The sequence below is a fragment of the Streptopelia decaocto genome (assembly GCF_964273445.1).
Source record: "Streptopelia decaocto genome assembly, chromosome: 1".
NCBI classification, from domain to species: Eukaryota; Metazoa; Chordata; class Aves; order Columbiformes; family Columbidae; genus Streptopelia; species Streptopelia decaocto.
In genome coordinates, this window is record NC_138663.1 from 156,211,972 (window position 1) to 156,232,185 (window position 20,214).

Here is a 20,214-nt window from a genome sequence, read left to right on the forward strand (position 1 = left end):
AACACAAAGAAGAAAAAGAGAATAAAGTTAATTTATAGAAAACAAAAAATTTATAGCGGGTTAATGAACAGGATATCACACCACATTTTTACTCACTAAAAATCAGAACTTGGAATGCCAAGGCACAAAACCATAGGCGATGTTTTCACTATAAATATTTACTGACACTAAACATATTCAGTGTTGATTAGCCTTTTTACAGTATTAAGCTTCTGTCATCTTGACGTCTGCAAACACAAATCTGCATTTATCCATGTAAACTTAATTGGAGTCCTACATGCCTCTCTGTAGATAAGCAGTTGAATATACTTAACTTGCTGAAAATTTCAGATTGTGCTAAGTGGAACAGAAAGAACTTTATCTGCATACTCACTGATGGCAAAAACAACATATAGAGTATAGTACCAGAGGTTTCTCTTTCTAAACAAAAATAGCAAAGCTAAATTATCACCAATTTAAATGCTGAATAAGAATAAATGGTATGAAGTTTAGGAGGCATCTCAGTTGATGCCTTTAACCAAAAATTAAAAAAAAAAAAAAAAAAATTAAACCAGCTCTGCTCTGAGCATTATAAAACACTGATTATGTCACTCTCCATTCAAAACTAGAATATTATCATTGATTTGCACAGACTATGAAAACACCATTTTCAACACATGAAAGTCCATTATTACTACTCAGCTAGCCTCCATGTTTCCAATTCCAAAAGTTGCCATAATATTGCCTAAAATCCTCAGCATTCAACTGTTTAATTGTCTTTCAAAGCCTGTGTTTTGCTTCAATTCACTTCAGAGTAGGCAATCTATATACAAAGTGCCAACCCAAAAGCAAGAAGAAAGGCCTTTATAGCTTTGTAATTTTACTACACAAACATCCATATAAAGTTCTCACATAGGATCAATACACCACCAACCATCAAAAATGAGCATATATTTCAATTTAAAAATTAATTCTTTTAGATATTAAAGTCTGGAGCTCACAGAACACAGACCAGAATAAAGGGGGGAAAAGAAGAGAGGGGGGGAAGCAAATAATATATGGTAATATCCTACAGTAAAAATCATTAGTTCAAAATGAAACTAGATTTTGTACTACATGCACTTCTAAACTTCTTAATAAGATTAAACAGTCAATTATTTATGGTGTTAGCAAACACATATGAATGTTTCAATCAGTAGAATAAGTGGAAGCAGAAGTTAAGCAGGCTTTGTCACGAACAAGTGAAAGCAAATGGATGGCCACCCTGCCATCACCCTCTCGCCAGCCACCCCTTTACTCTAAAAGGGAATAGAACACCAAGACAACATTAAGTCTAAGGGACATAACTAGAAATAACAGCGTTTGTCTTTCCACACCTCCTCAGCCTGTCACACTCCATTTCTTGTAGTTTTTCACTGCCACAACTCTTTTTTTTATTATTAAAAAAAAAAAAACATCTCTGACAACAAAAAAGTTCTTCTCCTGCCAAAATAGCATTGCCTTCCTCTTTCACCTGACCAGCCTATGCTTTAATTGCCCTTCCCTCTTTCTCCTCCATAGTGCAGTGGTCCATAACCCTTCCTAAATTACAGGCCACGACGTTCCACTGCCAAACTGCCATTCACACTTCCCTCCCCCCAACCCCCCAGCCCTGCAACTGGCTTCAGAAAAAAAGAAGAGGTGAAACAGGAGGAGAATCTTCTACCATGCTGGTGTCTGTGCTCCGAGCTGATGTTACTGAGCACCCCGCAACAGTCCCTTCCAGTGGTTTTGAATTGAGTACATTGCTTTCCCTTCTTCGGGTTCTGCTTCCAAACCGACAGACTCAGGAACCCTCTGGTCCCTGTTGCAAAGGGTCAGAGAGAATGCAAAGACTTACGGAACTCCCAGCCCCTGAACCCTCGGCTATGCAAAGGGGAGAATCCACAGCTGGGTTGTACAATATGTCGCAGCACATGTTTAAAGGACAACCAGGAAAACAAGGCCTGTTTCATTCTGTTTAAAAAAACAGACCACTATGCGCTTTCTGCAGCAAAACTGGTTTACATACGAATATAATTTTGTTTGCAGTATCAGTGAGCGTATTTGTGTACCTGCACAGGATCAGAATATAGAAGAGTATAAAACTTACAAAAGTATCATTACCATTGAGAAGTGTCTTTTAAGTTAAAATATAAAAGACAAAACCATTCAGTAATTGATGATGCTTGGATTTAATTAAAGTTTATTGTGAAAACCCTTGTACCTGACAACTCATTTGTTTGAAATATATTATAAAATATTAGAACTAAAGTGGAGGGGTTTTGTTGAATGCATTTTCTTGGATAGCCAAGGCCTTCTCCACAATACTAAGCACATCACTCTTTTTCCTCCCAATTAGTGTGTTTACAGCTGCAAAAACTCAAGACAACAGCTTCTGCTGCCACTTTTCTGGCAGGTCTCCATTCATAACAGAGAGTTAACTTCTACACCCCTGTTCACCTCAAACATCCACCAGACTTATTTACCACTTGACTGTTTCCTTTTCTGTGATTGCCCCTCACTACACGAAGGATACTGAGGTGCTGAAGAGAGTTCAGAGAAGGGCAATGAAGCTGGTGAGGGGCCTGGAGCACAAGTCTGATGAGGAGCAGCTGAGGGAACTGGGGCTGTTTGGCCTGGAGAAAAGGTTGAGGGGAGACGTCATCGCTAGCTACAACTACCTGAAAGGAGGTTGTAGCATGGAGGGGGTTGGTCTCTTCTCCCAAGCAGCAAGTGACAGAACAAGAGGAAATGGCCTCAAGTTGTGCCAGGGAACATTCAGATTGGATATTAGGAAACAATTCTTCACAGAAAGGGTTATCAGGCATTGGAACAGGCTGCCCAGGGAAGCGGTTGAGTCACCATCCCTGGAGGTGTTTAAAAGACATATAGATGAGGTTCTTAGGGGGCTGGTTTAGTGACAGTGTTACGCTAATGGTTGGGCTCGATCATCTTGAGGGTCTCTTCCAATCAAATTTTTCTATGACTGTTTTACTCCATACTGGAAGATCTCCTCCTGGTTAGTGACTCCCTTAATCCACCCTTATTTCCACTCCTCCTTGATTTATCTGCTGCTTACTGTGTCCTCAGATGCTCTTTTTTCCACTTTCTCCCAAATGGTCCACTATATTCCTCTGTCTCCACAGCAAGCAATATCTCCACAGGTAACAGTTTCCTTTACACAAAGACTGTTAATTTCATGTTACTGCTTTCTATTCAAATCAGCAGGGAAGATAAAAGGCAAACGGAGGTTGAAGGAAAGATTACAGGAATCTCTGCACTCTAGGATATGAGTTATCTGCCCAATCAGACCTCTGGTGAACTGATAATCGGTTCTACTTGCTGCATAAACATGCCCATTTCTTTTATTTAAATAAAGACAATTTTCATGCACAAACTTTCCAGAATTTCATATTGGGTTTTATATACGCCTTTAAATGAACAGATTATTCAGCATCATAAATTAGATGACAAACACAAGCTAAACTCTTAGAGAAACTGAGAAGAGGGAAATCGCGAGCTATGTTGACACAATACTAGACACACTGAAAGGCACTCTTCCAATACTCTAATTTCTGTTATTCAGATTAAAAAAAGAAGAAACAAAACCTAAGTTTCTGAAGAAAAGTGGCATAAAATAAGAGAACTAACAGCAGCGCAAGCTCACAAGAAACAACTCATGCCTCATCCCAACAACCAGTGTTTCTACGCTTGACTGACCTCTTGAACTCTCCGGTATTCACAAATTCTCCAGTAATCACTGGATAAAATGAAAAGTGTATCTGCTTGAGACAGATCTGGGTTAGAGCTTGAACATTAACCATACCTGAACTATACTGGAAGATCCACAGGTTAAAATGTTACCTAATTAGATCCTTCCTCATTCAGAAGACTTAACTGAGATTTTCAGTTCAGATCAGTTCTCAAGAGAGGAGTCGGTTCCTATCAGAATAATTTATATTATAAAAGCCCTTAGGAGATCATTTAATCCAATCCACCACTCAAAGAAGTGCTATCCTAGACTTCTACCTGCTCCTATTAATAACACTGTAGATACTACATGGGAAATAAGATGCAGATTACATTCCCATGACCACACTGAATTTATCTTGAGTTAGTCACATTGTTAGCATCTACCAACAAACCAGCTGTATGATTTCTTATTTTAGTTGTCACCAGCCCAAACTGTAACAAAATGTTTAGGCAATAGGCATTTTCAGAGCATAAGATTGTCACAAATATTGTAATTTATTTGATTTATTCAGCACTTTTAATCTAGATACTTTTATTACAGGCACTATATGATGCAGTCTTGGCTGCTTAAAATATTATTTACTCAAATTTTTCATGTCTGCTTTCTTTGCAGGTATTAGATTACATTGTTTGAAAATTTAATTAATTTAATTTCATTCATGATTTCACCAGGCAGATTTAACCAGGAGGAAAAGCTGAACCACGGATTCAAGGCCAGGTAATACTTAGTCCTCATCCATATTTCTGCTCATACAGCCAGCAGACAAGGAGCAGCAGAGAAGGTCCTTGCACTTCACACTGTCAGCATGCCTCAGCCCAGCCTGGATGGGTCACCTCCTGGAGGGTCTCTGTGCCACTTCAGTCTCTGCATTCTCTGCTGGGACCGCCACGAATGACATTATACAGTGGCATTTGTTCCAGGAGGACATTTGTCTTCAAGGAACTGGGTAAAGACCACTGATTTCACGCAGGTCAGCAAGCAACCATCAAAATATTAGTGACTGAAAGTCCTTATCAACTTTTGCCTGCTTTGAACTGGTGACACAGAAGTGATGGGAAAGACTCCATCTTCCATTAGCAGTCCCTGAGCTACCCATTAGATGGTCCTTGACCTGCTACCGAGTCACCCCATCCCATTCCCACCATATGTGAGTGAACGAGCATTTTTGCTTACAGAAATGTTGCAATACTCGGGAATTTAAAATCTAAATTCTCGCAGCGTGTATTATCAGTACAATTCACACAGACTTCAGCTGGTAATGCTCAGCTAAAATACTTTGTAGCTCAGACTTGTTAGTTACAGGGAAAAACACACTGTCTCTAAAACACAAAATCAAACCTAAGAGCTGCTTCCAAGGCAATTGGGAGGGGCTGTGTGGTGTTTCGGAAACAGGAATACAGAACGCACTATTCAGGAAGGCTGTGGTGATCTCTAAATAGTTATGTACAGGCTCACTATTCAAATATAAAACCTAGTAACTTCTAAGCTAGGTAAATAACTATTCCGTATCTTTTACCACTTATAACAACTCAGTCATGGACAAGACTTCACATAATGCACTTTCACATAAGATCACGGTGGTTTAATATGGGTTTACATGGCACCTAACATTTTCAAGCAAAAAATATACACGATCATTATAGAAAAAAAGTGCATGAAACTGCTTTAACTTTTCTGATGTTTAATTATTTTTGCCCATTTAAAATACCAATATTTTACTACGTCTGCATCACCTGTTAGGCTTACTTGAGCTTACTAAATACAACTCCTCTGAACAAGGAGAAGTTCTGTACATGTCAATGCAGTTCAGAACATTACAGATAGGACTGTTTCTACAAACTGCCCTATCAAGTATCATTCACACTAGGCAAATAAAAGAGTGTTCTGGAAATTCACCTATTTTTGAAATCTGTGCTGAAGTAAAATTTGTCCTTTGTAATACTTTTAAAAAATGCATTCCCCCCCTAGTTTATTTATTACCTCTTTCAATGTTTATAATAGATTATAGCTTTTTCACAGGTAAAATACTACAGAGGTATCAGGTACAAACACTTAAATGCATACATGCATATTAATAAAAGACTGTAAAAAAATAAAGAATACAAATCAGTAATTTTCATAAGTAAGATGTCATATCCTTTGTAGGTATCTATATATCTGTGTATAATACCTAAGAACAAACAATCAAGTTCCATCCATATTATAGCACACTATAAAATACCATGCTCCACACACAATTCCAATATTCTCATTAACTATAATCCTTCTACCATAATTTTCCATTAATTCCTACTGAGTTTGAATCCAGGGCCTGCCTCCATTAAAAACAAAACAAAAAACCCCACACCACCTCACATCAGTCTAGCTATAGTGATATAATTTTCCCTCTCAAATAAATTTATTCAGCTGATATACAGCATGGGTTTACATCAGCACATTGCATTGCAATAGTCTAACAGCTCAAGTTGCACCACTATAAATCCACTTCAAAGTTATGCAGCTCATTTACAGTGGCTAATCCTACCACCTATCTAGCTACACTGTGGCAGAGGCATGGTCATTTTCCCCTAGACAGATATATCTTTCTAGTCTGACACAGCATCTGTACTACTCAGCAGACAGCATTAAAGCCAAACCAAGTTTTATAGAAACACTCATATGATTGTCTGCTATACGAGGTCTCTCCTGCTCCTCCTCCCAGCCATTTCGAGGAGGAATGAAATAAGCGTTTCAAGTCCTCCTCCCATCTCAAACTATGGAACAACCTGCCCGGCAACCAAAACAAGGAACAACAGAAGCAAATATTCCAACAGTTTCCTTCCCATCTACCCTCGTTCTTCAAATATACTGACTAGTAATGAAAAAAATAACTTCCCCAAACGCTCAGATTTTTGCCACATTACAGCTCTCTTCTCTAGTCATCCCTAGGAAAATAAAGGATTAAAAAAAAAAAATCAATTTTTTTCCCCTCTCCTATGAGTTTTCCTTTTTATTTTCCACAAGACACAGAGGAAGATCTGAAGATTTCTCCTACACAAACAATGACTTTGCCCTCTAAAACTCAAAAGGAGTTAAAGTGGTCATGGTTGACTCACCCCTGCTGCTTTAAAAGCCAGAACAGCTACTTCTAGGCAGCAAGAGCTGCAACACATTCTGATCATCAGCCTACATCTGTATTTGCCCAAACTTAAACAATTACCTTCAAAGTAAGTTTTTATATATATACACACACACATATACAACCAAATACTGCATTGTGATATTATTTGGTCATAATCGACGTATTCAACTGCTCTAAAACAGCAACTACATTGAATTTCTTACAGCGCAGTAGCCTTTTTTCCCCCTCCATAACATAACAAATTACGCTACCATTTTGTGAAAATTATTATGAGTTTAAGGAAACAATTTGTATATTTATCTCATAATATTCAAGCAAAAACAATGAAAGAGAAAAAAATGAAGTCTCTTTAGATTTGATGTATCTTCTCAGCTTAATTAACACAATCTTTTCCTGTTTTAATTTGCACTTAAGAAGCAGGAAGTTTACTCAATTTGCTAATTACTACATTTTCAAGCTGTTTTCTTGAAATAGATGGCAGCCTATCACACTAGGAACCCAAATTTCAGTAGTTACCTCGAATTACGTAATTGTCTAAAGCCTCTTCCATTCTTTTCAGTGCTTCAGCTCTATTAGAGCCATAAGTAATCAGCTAAAAGAAAAAAAAAATGTATTTAAGTTACCTAGAAATGAGATAGTTTGTCTCTAGATTCTGAATAGCATTTAAAATGAAAATCGTTTGTACAATTCCTGCAGCCACAAAAACATTTCTCGCACATTACTGTATCTATGCTTCAGAGAGTCTCTAAGACATCAAGAGAAAAACCAAGATCTCTTAACCCATTCAATGAAAGAAGGTCAGACACTTTTCCTTCATAAAACTCAGAGCATCCAAATAAGCTCCCTCCTCTTCTTTACATGCACAGAAAATTAGAGAAGAGGTTCAATATCTAGTGGACCCTTCTGCCTTCTAATGCTCAACCGACTTCTAAGATGTATGATTTTTTTGATAGCTGAACTCCAACTATAATGTCATATTTTCATTTTACCAATATGTTACTGTCATAATCCTCCTAATAATCAGAAACTGCAAGACAAATAATCATGGTGTCAAAGATAAAAACCCATTTGTTTAGAAGTGACACTAAATTTCCTCTAGTCCACACCTTACTTCACTTCTTCCCTATTCCCTTGAGCCATGTTACACCTAGAACCTTTCAAATGCCCATTTACCAATCCTTCAACATACTCTCCCTCCTTTAAAAGATCTGTCTGTAAAATTAATGTATCGTACCTTTAGAATATTGAAAAATAATCAACTCACTTTTGAGATCATAGGGTCATAATAAATGCTAATATCGCTTCCTTGTTGTATGCCACTGTCAACACGTACCTTCAAAAATAAGCAAAAATAATTATAAATGAGGAAAAAAATATTTCAACATGAGATCAAATCTACCTGGTAGGCTTAAAACATGATGCCCATGAAGCTTATCACATACATTTGTTCCCCTTGAAGAACAAGAGCAATTAGTTGTTTTCAGAGAAGCTAGGAGGGGGGAAGGGGAGCTTTATCCTCCACCAGGAAAAATACTTGCATGTTATTCTCCCCTTTAAAAGGAAACATGACTGCAATCTTCAGCTGATAGTTAAAATTCTCTTTTTTTTTTCTCCTAGATTGTACAGTAAACACATAAAATTTGATCTAACAATTTGTATTACACACACTAAACTCCAATTCCTAACGCATGCAGTTCTGATTTAATCCTTGTAATAAAACAGTCGTAATTATTCTTCTGACTGACACCTGGCATGAAGGATGCCCCTTTATAATCACATCCTTTCTGCAGCTCTATGTAATCACGTCCCCCACATTCTGCTGCAGCCCTTCCGAGGGCTCCAGTAGGAACACAACCAGGGAGCGTTCAGCAGGGACTTTGGAGCTCTGCTTATCAGCTCCGTAGGAATACTGATCCCGTGGTTTTCATGTCTGTAACACTTTCCTTCTTTGCCTCACCCTCTCAACTGTAAAACATTTTTTTTTCTGTTGCTGCTCTTCCCCTGAGGCTTTAATGTTTACACAGCTTTTTCCATGGCTTTGCTTTGTAAGGACACAGCCCCAATTAAAGCTCTGATTCTGCAGTATTCATGGAAAAAAAATAACACGAGTTCAAAAATTTCTTTTGAAGAGGCTGATTGCTGTTAACCAGGCAAGAAGTTAGTTAGTATATTGCTGATTCTTGTTTTCATCTCTCGGTTTGATTTCATCACTGTAGCAATGAGGTTAGCCATATAAAACTTTTCAAATGAGCAATTTCTGAGGAATAAATATTTATTAAATTGCTGCTTTTGAGTGCTGGAATCTGAAATATTTTTTTCAAAACTAATCAAAATAACTCGAGAGTGATAAACGCATTCTGGGGACCATAAGGATGAAGGGCTCTAATCAAAGCTGTTGAAGCAGTGGGGCTCTGATACACTGCACTGTAAAGGGGGTGGGAAAGAGGGTCCTGGAATCTCACTTAAATCTTCACCTGTGGGAAGGAACCTTTGTAATAAACAGCAGCTCATCTGTCTGCAGCAAGGCAGAAAAAGGTCAACACAACGGCTGTTAGGCCTTTAATATTTTAATTTAGGCAATTATCAAGGGACCACATGTAGAACCTCTTGTCTACAGAATCCACATGAGGGCATGATGATGACTTTATTATCCAAATGACATAAAAAGATGCCCTAGTAGGTGTACTCACTTTCTTCAGTAAGAAACACTCTCTGACCAGTTTTTATGATGTTCTTTTTATTTTCAAAAAAGCATATACTTATTTGTATATTTGCATTTATATATTTATGCCTACATCTGCATATATTGTTCTTATATATTTATGTTTATTTGTGTAGCATATTTATTCATATGTAAAGGTAGTAGCACTTCTGTAGCATTTTTATCGCATTTTACCTGAATGTGCTTTATCCATGCTTAACTAGGCCCCCCGCTACCCGTATCAGGTACATTTAACATTAGCTACTGATGAGAGGGTAGTTCAGACATGTCGTGATTACAGAGAAACATGCAGCATATTTCCCAGCTCCCCTTCTTGTAACTGCTAAACCATCCTCCCTCCCAGGATGTCTGCCTATATATAAAGTCAATGCATACATTGCCAGATTCAAATCAGAAAAAAACAACTTATGTACTCAATCCTAGATAAATCCCTCGCCCACACTTTTTTGCAGCATACAGAAAATACATATATAAGATGTGAAGGTATGACAAACATACTCCACACATACTTGAATTATACTGTGACTTTTGTCTCCAAAGTAGCACCTACGAAGTGATTACATGCAAGTGTTCAGGGGTGCTTTACATAGGCGTACATGTGCATGTAAGTATTTATACAGGTATATCATATTTTAACAAAGCAAAAAGCATCATATTCTAAGAAAATTACAGACTACATGACACAAAAACAGCCAGTATTATTCCTATCTATGGCTAAGAAATAACCCCTCACACAGCCATGCACATCAGTTCCACCAGCCTGAGCAGCTGACACATGGGCGCAGGTAGACAATCAGAGCTAACCTGAAACATGGAAGAAATGAATTGACAGTGCATTGGGCAACACACTACTCATAAGCCAAACTCACTGTGACACGCTACAAGTCTCCGCTAATTTTTTTTAAGCCAACTTGTTGACAATTCTAAAATCTAAAACATACAAAACAAACACTGTGGCACAATGGGCCTGTAACGCTGAACTTTTTTAGTCGTATTAATTTTGTTCTTAGCTGCAGGACATTCTCAGGAGAGAAATTAGTTTCACAGTGGCAGAAAATACGTATTAAGACACCAAACCATGAGTGTCGACACGAAAATAGCTGTTCTATTTTTAATACGACAATAGAAGTAAACAGAACGAGAACAGCCCAGGCACTCCATATGAGCTCCTCAAACCATTGCTCTGAACCCTCCAGCGTAATTAGAATTTCTTTCTTTGGTACCACGATGGACCACGTGAAGCGATCAGGCATCTCCCACCCTTCATTTTCAATTCACCTCTCCGCCTAAGCACAACTCCCAGCCCACCCCGTCTACCTGACAAGTGACAGCCCAATCTGATTAAATGCTTGCAAAGGAGGGGACTCATGGGCCTCCATGACAGGCCAAAAGTGATCACCATGGAGATACATAATTACAGCTGTCAACGCGTCTACTGTCCTGCTGGCATCAATTTGATTGCTCCCAGCAATAATGATAGACAAAGCTTAGTGTGCACTCTCCTGCACCCAATCACTTTATCTATTCCGTGGTCCATTTAGCTGACATGCAACATTCACACAAGCAAATAACAGCAGTAAGCAGAACATTCAAGGCATTTTAATTGTTTTTTCTTTGTATGGATGGCTCACAAGCGCAAATGTTATTACATAAAACTCCTGCTGCAGCATTAATTGAAGAAAGATTTGGTGGGACAAAGACTGTAGGGGGTACAGTTTGTCCATTATCACTTGTACTTTCAACAGGTCTCACGTTTGGAAAATTGCAAATTGCAAAAACTTGCAAGGGCAAAATGTTTGACATCCTGTTAGCTGTTACAACATGGTGAAAACTTCTAACAACCACTGGAGTATTCATTATAAATTCTTATTAAATACTCTCTTTGTTTCATTAAAAAAAAGTTAAGATACATCCAATGATACCTTTTTCACTCATCTCCTCTTTAGGATCACATTGTGCCTTTTAGATCTTCAAAATTTTTTCCTGCTTTCAGGCTTTGAACACAGCATGAAGCCTTAAAGACCAGAAAGGGTCAGGTCCCTTTGGAAAGTACATGGGCAAAAACAATTTAAGAAGCAAAATAAATCATATATCCAATAACATCTCCACATTTAAGATTCCTCCTGTAATCTCTCTCTATTTTCTGTGCAAGCAATCAGACTGAATAATTGTATTCACAGATGGTACAGCCTTGTCATTCCACTGACTGACACAATGTCATGTATATGTGCACTTATGGCTTAGACTACCTTGATTTTACAGCAAGGCTGTGTCCTTGCTCTTTACACATGGCAGAAAACACTGTTTGTTAAACAGCTGTTCCATATAGTTAGAATGCATCCTGAAATGTGTAATAATAGCTGTAACAAATTTCCTCTTTAAAGTCTGCAAAGCTAAACAGAAACCACTGGCAGTTTCGAACTGGTGTCCCCAGTTCACTGTGCTTAAAGGGCTGACTCAGCATTTTACTCCTTCTATTCACCACGGCCGTTTTACTAAAGCTGCATTTGAAAACCTTAAGCTGAAAGTTATAGAACGTTAACAAAATACATCAACACATAATGGTTTTCTGTTATACCAAATTTGAACATTTTAAACACAGTTTGGAACTGCACAATTTTAAGCAGTTTTTCAGGCTGCACAAGTATTACCATGTCCTGTCCCCTCCCAGCAAAAAACTGGAAAAAAGGCCTGATTTACAAAGCTGCTGAGTACTTATAGTCCAAGTCCATAAAAGAAACACTCGGCACCTACAAAAACCGGAACCAAGTTACTTACATTCGGCAAATGCAAAGGCTCCTGATACTGAGACAGTTTACCAATGGATGGCAAGCCAAAAGATTTGTAGGGGTCCTGAAATAAAATTCAACATGAGACAGCATTCAGCTTTTACAGATGCAGAGAAGATAATATTAAAAAGCTTGAAGTCTAGCAGAAACAACTGCTGGAATAACTTTGTTTTCTTCTCCAGAAGTACTTGTGTTGAGGTACATTTCTTCAGACCCCTGTGACTCCAAATAAAGAACTGGAAGCATATATATTCTCTTTCACCACAGTCAAAAAGCAGGAAAGAAGTGTTCTGCACAGAGCTACAGTACACCATCAAAGCATACAAAGATGACATTTTCATTTGCTACGTTGTGCCTTGGAAGATGGACAGGAAAGTATTCAGAAGGGTGGAGTTGAGAAGAGAGTATAAGGAAAAAATGTAAAACTTTAAAAAATTTAAAAACTTTTAAAAATTTAAAAATTTAGAAGGGCAGTTAGAAATCCAATTATCTTAGAAAAATCAAGCTGACCTTTATGTCTTTGGAAACTGCAAATCTCCTAAATAATGCAGTACCAATACAAACTTAATAGAAGAGCAAATAAACATATGGCCTACAGAATAACCAAACTCATGGCAAAGCAGTTGGGTCCATTGCTTATAAATGTGAGGGAATCTAATTTGAACAACAAAAAAAAAGCCCAAGCATCAGTGTCCTGGGTTTGCTTACTTCAGGGTAAAGCCTACTCATACTTAGAACAGCTTCCACGCCAATCACCGGGCAAATATTTATTCTTTATCCAAATCGTTGATATAACTTGTAATTAATAGAGTGCACTGAAGAGTATGTGCACATCACGAAGAGAAAAAAAAAAAATGCCTTGGGTCACAAAAGCCACAATAGTTAGGAGAGTGAAAAAACATCTCAAGGTGCTGAACTGTTGTTTGAAAAGCACAGTTACCTATAACATTCCTCAAACAAAGTGAAGGAAGCTAAGCACCATTTTTCAATTAACAAATCTTTCTCTTCATGTATCAAAAATAACAATGGAAAGATGTTACCTTGAAATGTCCTAAACATGCTTGAAAATGGGGTTTATATTTTTGAAAGCGTTTTGAAGGTGAGATAGAGTCATATCATAATCACAATGTCCTGGAGTGCACTTTGAAAGTCTGTCTTATAAACTGTAGTTTTAGAAGATCTATAACTTGCTTTTTCACCAACCTACTAAAATGTTTTAGTACAACAACAAAAATTCTGTAAGCCATTGAATTTCAACTGTCTTTTTAAGACAAGTTTCAAGTACATAAGAAAGCTGGAAACACTAGTAGCAAATAACTCCAACGCTGCATCATTAAATGTGAGCAGAACATACAGCAAATGTCCCTAGAAATAAACTTCAGTTCTCTCTTTTACCACTTTTAATTTTGATTTTCAGAAGAAAAGGCATGTTGAAATATATACTGTATTTTGAATTTTAAAAAAATTAAAACTCTACAAAAGCTCTTTAACCATTTGTGTTACATACTCTAAATCATGACTTCCGTATGATATTCCTTGACTTCACCTTGGCATCTATCCACACCTGGGTATTATTGCTCCACGATTTGACCACCTCCCCTCCTCCCCGTTACCACTCATTTACCTCAGCATAAACTCGACATTCAACCGCCCAGCCGTTGATGGGAATATCAGCCTGTTTGTGCCTGAGAGGGTAACCCTTAGCAACACGGATCATTTCTTGGACTAAGTCCAGGCCGGTAATGCATTCTGTGACGGGATGTTCAACCTGCAAGGTCAAGAACTGTCAGTCAGTAGGTAAAAAAAAAAAACAACAAAACACCACCACACACAACCACTCTCTGTAAACAAACACAGATAAACAAGAAATTAGATCAGCCAAAGAACAGACAAAGAACATGTTTCCATCTTGGGCTTTTTCCCAAAAATTAAATTCCTACTTGACAAACTCAGGCAAACACCATCTTTGCAAGGAAACTCCAAAAAATAATTAACAGATTACAATAACTAGGAGCAGCATACAAAAGGAAAACTATAGAGAACACATAGGGTTTGGGGTTTTGTACAGGGGGAGCTTGCATTTACTTCACAAATTCAAATGCACCTGGTGATGACGAGTTAATTTTCCTTTGTTCAGAAGCTTTTCCCGTTCGAGTTTCTTTTGAAAATACTCACGCTGTAGCCATAAATATATTTTAACTGAAAATCTCAAAGTAGCTGATAATCAACCCATTCTGCTACACTTAACAAGGCACGTACAGGAGCCGCTTACAATTTTCCACAGAACCAGCCTACCCTAAATCTCACCCATTCGCCTGCTTTCACTAACCTGTCCTGACAAGCAACCAGATTAGCGTAATCTTGCATCAGCGCAGTGTAGCAGAAACGAGCAGATGGATCCTTCATTTTTTTTCTTGCGCCCCCCACTCCAGACTGATCTATTTAGTGCTTAGCATGCACAATAGCTGGGCTGGACCGGCACAGTCGCTCCGCGCTCTCAGCAAATTGCTGCTAACAGCTCTGGATGATGCTGCCAGGGGAACACCCGTCGTGCGCGCCAACCCTGGCATGTGCGTACAAGCACACATGCATGTGCGCACATACGCACACGCCTTTCTCCTTGAAACCGGGATGTAAACGGACACATTTATTAACTTTAAATAACCTCTAACTAGACATAATACAGTAAAAAAGGACCTAGAGACAGGAGAGCGCAGCAGGTAGGTGAAGTAAAACAGCGGCATGCTATAAAGCAGGGGCGTCGAACTTGCTTTCATCGGGGGCCAGGTCAGCCTGGTGGTTGTCTTCAAAGGGCCGAATGTAATTTTAGAACTGTATAAATGTAACTACTCCTACATTTATACAGTCTGAAAATGACATTTGGCCCTCTAAAGGCAACCACCAGGCTGATGTGGCCCCTGGTGAAAATCAAAGAATCACAGAATGTTAGGGATTGGAAGGGACCTCAAAAGATCATCTAGTCCAATCCCCCTGCTGGAGCAGGAACACCTAGGTGAGGTTACACAGGAACGTGTCCAGGTGGGTTCTGAATGTCTCCAGAGAAGGAGACTCCACAACCCCTCTGGGCAGCCTGTTCCAGTGTTCTGTTACCCTCACTGTGAAGAAGTTTCTTCTCATATATAAGTAGAACCTCCTGTGTTCCAGTTTGTACCCACTGCCCCTAGTCCTACCATTGGTTGTCACTGAGAAGAGCCTGGCTCCATCCTCGTGACACTCACCTTTTACATTAATGAGGTTAATTTTATAAACATTAATGAGGAAAATTAGTTTGACACTCCTGCTATAAAGCATGCTCTTCACACAAAGACAGCTGTAAGTCTTCCTATATAAAAACAGCAGTTCTGTCATCATTTCTGTTATAAAATGTTTGTGTTCCAATGGCCAAAATACCTTAAGAAAACGCACTTCACAATGGTTTCTCTATCATGAGATGTCATACCACGTATATCTTGTGACACAGGAAAAGGTCAGTGACTAAACCACTTGTCTTTCTTCCTTCTAGCACACTAGTACTAAGAAAAATATTTAGTCATTATAATAATCTTGTGGGTTATCAGAACAAGATGATGCTTTGGTCTTTAAGAAAAAAGCTTTGTAAAAATAAACAGATGGCATCCATAATTAGCCCTGTGTGTGCTGTGAGTTTGTTTAGAGTTTCAACAACATTTTAAGACATTTTGACATAATTTTAATGACAAATCAGCACTGAAACAAGCACCTATTCTTTGAAGGATAAAAGTGACATTGAAATGGGAAACTGATTATACAGTTTAAGGATGTACCTTTGGGATTCAATCTTGATTCTACCTAACACATGATATTCTCCAGCATGTCAAGCTTAATAACAGTATTTGGAGAAGCTATGAAACATCTCAGTGTCTATCCTGCAGTGTTAAATTGAAGCAATTCAATTTCTATTAAGACTTGAAGTTTCTATTAAAACTCCCCAAGTTTTAATAGAAAGTTACTTATCACACATTCGTATTTGGACACAGGACTTATTCACTCATTTTTGAATTTAAGTTTTAAAAATACACCTTTGAGTGTAGAACATGTCTGGAATTCTAACATTCCACATAATTAAAACACTTTCTCCCCCCCCACGAAGACACTTGCATTATTTAGTTATACTGTCATTTTTCTTGGATAGCAACTGGCATTCCGGATTCAACAGCTTCATTGTCGTTTTCAGTTTTATTGTTGATGGATGGAATGTTTCTGGAAAGAAAAATATTTTTGTTGTTTGGTTCTTACAACTCACAAACATTTATTTAATCCATTCTTCAGTACAGATCTTTGACTTGGTCAATATTTTCTTCTGTTTCTTCAAAATACTCCCTTTGTGTCCGCACACAAAACAGCATTCAGAAAATATGATGCAGAAAATTTTTTGAGGGTTTGTTTTTTTTTTTTTGGAATGAGAAGTTCTACTTCTTTTAGGACTGTGCTTCAACTAGTGCTGTTTAGGTATAATGCAGACAGTACCAATCATGTCACTAGTTCTGGGGTACCAAATACATTTTAAATGCATTTTAGTATATGTTAAGACCATCAGATGACAAAAATGGTGTAGAAAATAATTTTTACCTTGAAATTTTACTTATTTGTAACTTTGACCTTTCAGTGAGGTGTGCAGCTCAAACTACACTTGTTTTAGCATTTGCATTTTTCTTTTGGCCAAAGGAGGGTGGAAGGGGGTCAGTACTTCAAGCATTATACAGAATATGCTTCAGTGTACAGTACAAAAGGGCACTAACAAAGCAGTAATGCCATATTCAGGTTCAACAAGCACCCTGCAATGAGGTTTTGGAGGTGCAAGAATCTACCCACAGAGAGAGATATACAGGATCTCAAATTAAAGCTCCCATCTTTTACAAAGCAAGGAAGGATAAGGGTAGGACAAGCAAAGAAATTAGACCCCCTTCTTCTTTCTTCCCCTCCCAAAAAAAGAACACACAAACATCATCATTCCCTACTTAAGAAAACTCCACAATAACTGTTGCAGCTCTTGGACTAAAGTAACTGTTTCATCTGTTTTTAAATCACTATTAAATGCTAGGCTTTAAATGCTTTCCTCTTTTACTTTTCATCCTTCTACTTCAGGCATCACTCTTGTTTTGCCTGCCTCTTTTATTTTCTTCGATTAATGTTATGCTATACTTCTTCAAAAGCCTTTACTTGCCATTTTGTGGAAGTCAAGGACTAAGTTTTTAAAGAGATGCATGCCAGAGCGGTCACAAATGGAGCTGAATCACACTCAACTGCTCACCTTTTTTAGCTTTGGGCCATACTCAATATTGTAGTCAGCTGAGCTAAGATCTTGCCCGTGAAGCCCCAGTCGATAAGGTAAGAGCCAGTGGTGGCACAGTTATACCACAGTGGGTAAATTCACACATTATCTCTGTCCTTTATAAAAAGGGCAAAACCAGACATGTCTGCAGCAGTCTATGGATCATAGCTGTATCAAGGCAGCTGTACCTTATTCTCAACAGGACAAGCAGAAAAATTGATCAGCAATAATTCTATTAGTCAGCTGCCAAAAATATCTCCTTTACTAACAGGTCCTTTATTTATACCAAGTCTGGTCATAAACAATTCATAACAATTTCAACACACTTAACTACAATACATACCTCCTTTAAAAAAGTCTTGCTCCCCACTTTGTGATCCACACACACTTCTTTCTCTGAAAAATGCCACCTATATTCCTGCTTTCAAGTCACAGTATCACAGTATGTTTGGGATTGGAAGGGACCTCAAAAGATCATCTAGTCCAATCCCCCTGCTGGAGCAGGAACGCCTAGGTGAGGTCGCACAGGAACATGTCCAGGCGGGTTTTGAATGTCTCCAGAGAAGGAGACTCCACAACCTCCCTGGGCAGCCTGTTCCAGTGCTCTGTCAGCCTCACTGAGAAGAAGTTTTTTTCTCAAATTTAAGTGGAACCTCTTGTGTTCCAGCTTGATCCCATTACCCCTTGTCCTATCATTGTTTGCCACCGAGAAGAGCCTGGCTCCATCCTCACGGCACTCACCCTTTATATATTTATAAACATTAATAAGGTCACCCCTCAGTCTCCTCTTCTCCAAGCTAAAGAGACCCAGCTCCCTCAGCCTTTCTTCATAAGGGAGATGCTCCACTCCCTTAATCATCTTTGTTGCCCTACACTGGACCCTCTCCAGCAGTTCCCTGTCCTTCCACAAAGCCATACCCATTATGGCCAGCAATATCCATATGGGGTAAAGGACAAAGTGCTTTCCCTTCATACCGGCTCTGCTCTTCTTCAGACATCTCACAGCAATCAGACTCCCTGTGAGCATTACCAGTGGTTTTGCTTCCCTAACCTCTCCCAGTTTATACAGCAAGAGACACTGGTAGCAAAGCCTGTAAGAAAATTATAACTAAACCCAAGTTTTTAGATGGTGAAGCAGGTACATAAGAGCTAAGGGAGCCTGCCAACATCGCAGTACAGTTAGCATCCATCCCCAGAACAGTATGGAGAAGCTGCTAATTCTCCTCCTGCTCTGTGACTGCCAATGGTCTTAAAGCTTCACCATACTGGGGTCCATCCACAGCTATAAAAACAGTCACACAGTTTTTATGAACCATTGGAGCCAAGAGGTAAATTAGCAATAACTGCTCCCCTTATATTCAGGGGAATAATTTCAGAACACATTTTTCTCAAGACCAACAAGGTACTGAGATCTAACAGCAAACCCTTCTGGTTACTCACACAGATTGCTCTCTTGCCCCTGTGTGCATAAGGCATCGAGTTACTCACACACCAGCTGGAGCATTCAAGCAGATCACAGCAGCCAAGAAATCTAAATTTCAGTAAACTCAAAACTACAGCCTATGTCATCCCTACTACCTTAAGTCCCTAGTTGGTGTCATATACTCCTTTACATTCAGATAAATAATCTCAAAACTAACTTTCAACATACACCTCAGTTTCTAGGAAACATGATTCACGTGGAGTCCCACAGGCTTTTCTGCTGCAGCCAAATCCAGTATCAGTTGACCCAAACCCACCAACTCACTGAAATAAAGGGCATCGAGGAGCATCTGTAAGCCTGGTTTCTGTTTTGGAGAACTGAACAACAGAGGGGCACACATGTTCTGCTCTTCAGACACACCAGCTTCCTGACTACTATGAGCAGGATCGCTCTGGGGTCACATCTTCTTTCCACAAAATAATTCACATGTATATGGACGCGGTTTGGGACCACACTGTAAAAAACAGCTTTTCAGAAAGGCAGCTGGACAACAGACAACATTTAGATTAATGTACGGAAAGAATGGAAAGCACACAGAAATACATAACAGGCAATCTCCTATGATGTCCTTTTCTATATACATAGTATACAATAACAGTTGCTTTCTATTTTCTGATTTATTAGTCTGTCAAAGAACTGTGTGCAACTGGAACTACAAAAATTTCCATAAACTAAGATGCTCAGGGTAGACTTATTTTGCTGTTTCCTAAGATACTGCAGAAATAAAAACTAATGCACAGACATTTGGTTCCAACTAATCTTTTAATCATAGCATACAACATCTTTGAAAAAATATTTAATCTACTGCATCATAGGAAGTTATCTTGCAGTAATAATTGTTTCAGTTTTCTCAATTTTTCTTTCCAAGGACTTGTTTCTTTATTGTAGTGGACAGACATGGGCAAGAAATCAATTATGTAGCCTATGAATACTGAGTCTGTGCTTTCTGTTTTAAACAAACAGCACACACTTTATATTAACAAGTTATTTAGCTCACAATTTCAACATAACTTTCTCAATCAACATCCTGCACT

General features: G+C 38.5%; 1 protein-coding gene across 1 annotated transcript in view; it reads right to left on the bottom strand.

The window, feature by feature from the left end:
- Positions 1–20,214, bottom strand: part of PCCA (propionyl-CoA carboxylase subunit alpha) — a 287,256-nt gene that overhangs the window by 156,056 nt on the left and 110,986 nt on the right. The window contains exons 13-16 of the mRNA XM_082058341.1: positions 14,011–14,154; positions 12,376–12,450; positions 8,140–8,208; positions 7,392–7,467 (exon numbers count right to left, since the gene is read on the bottom strand). Coding sequence (XP_081914467.1) covers positions 7,392–7,467; positions 8,140–8,208; positions 12,376–12,450; positions 14,011–14,154 — 364 coding nt within the window. The remainder of the gene's footprint in view (positions 1–7,391; positions 7,468–8,139; positions 8,209–12,375; positions 12,451–14,010; positions 14,155–20,214) is intronic.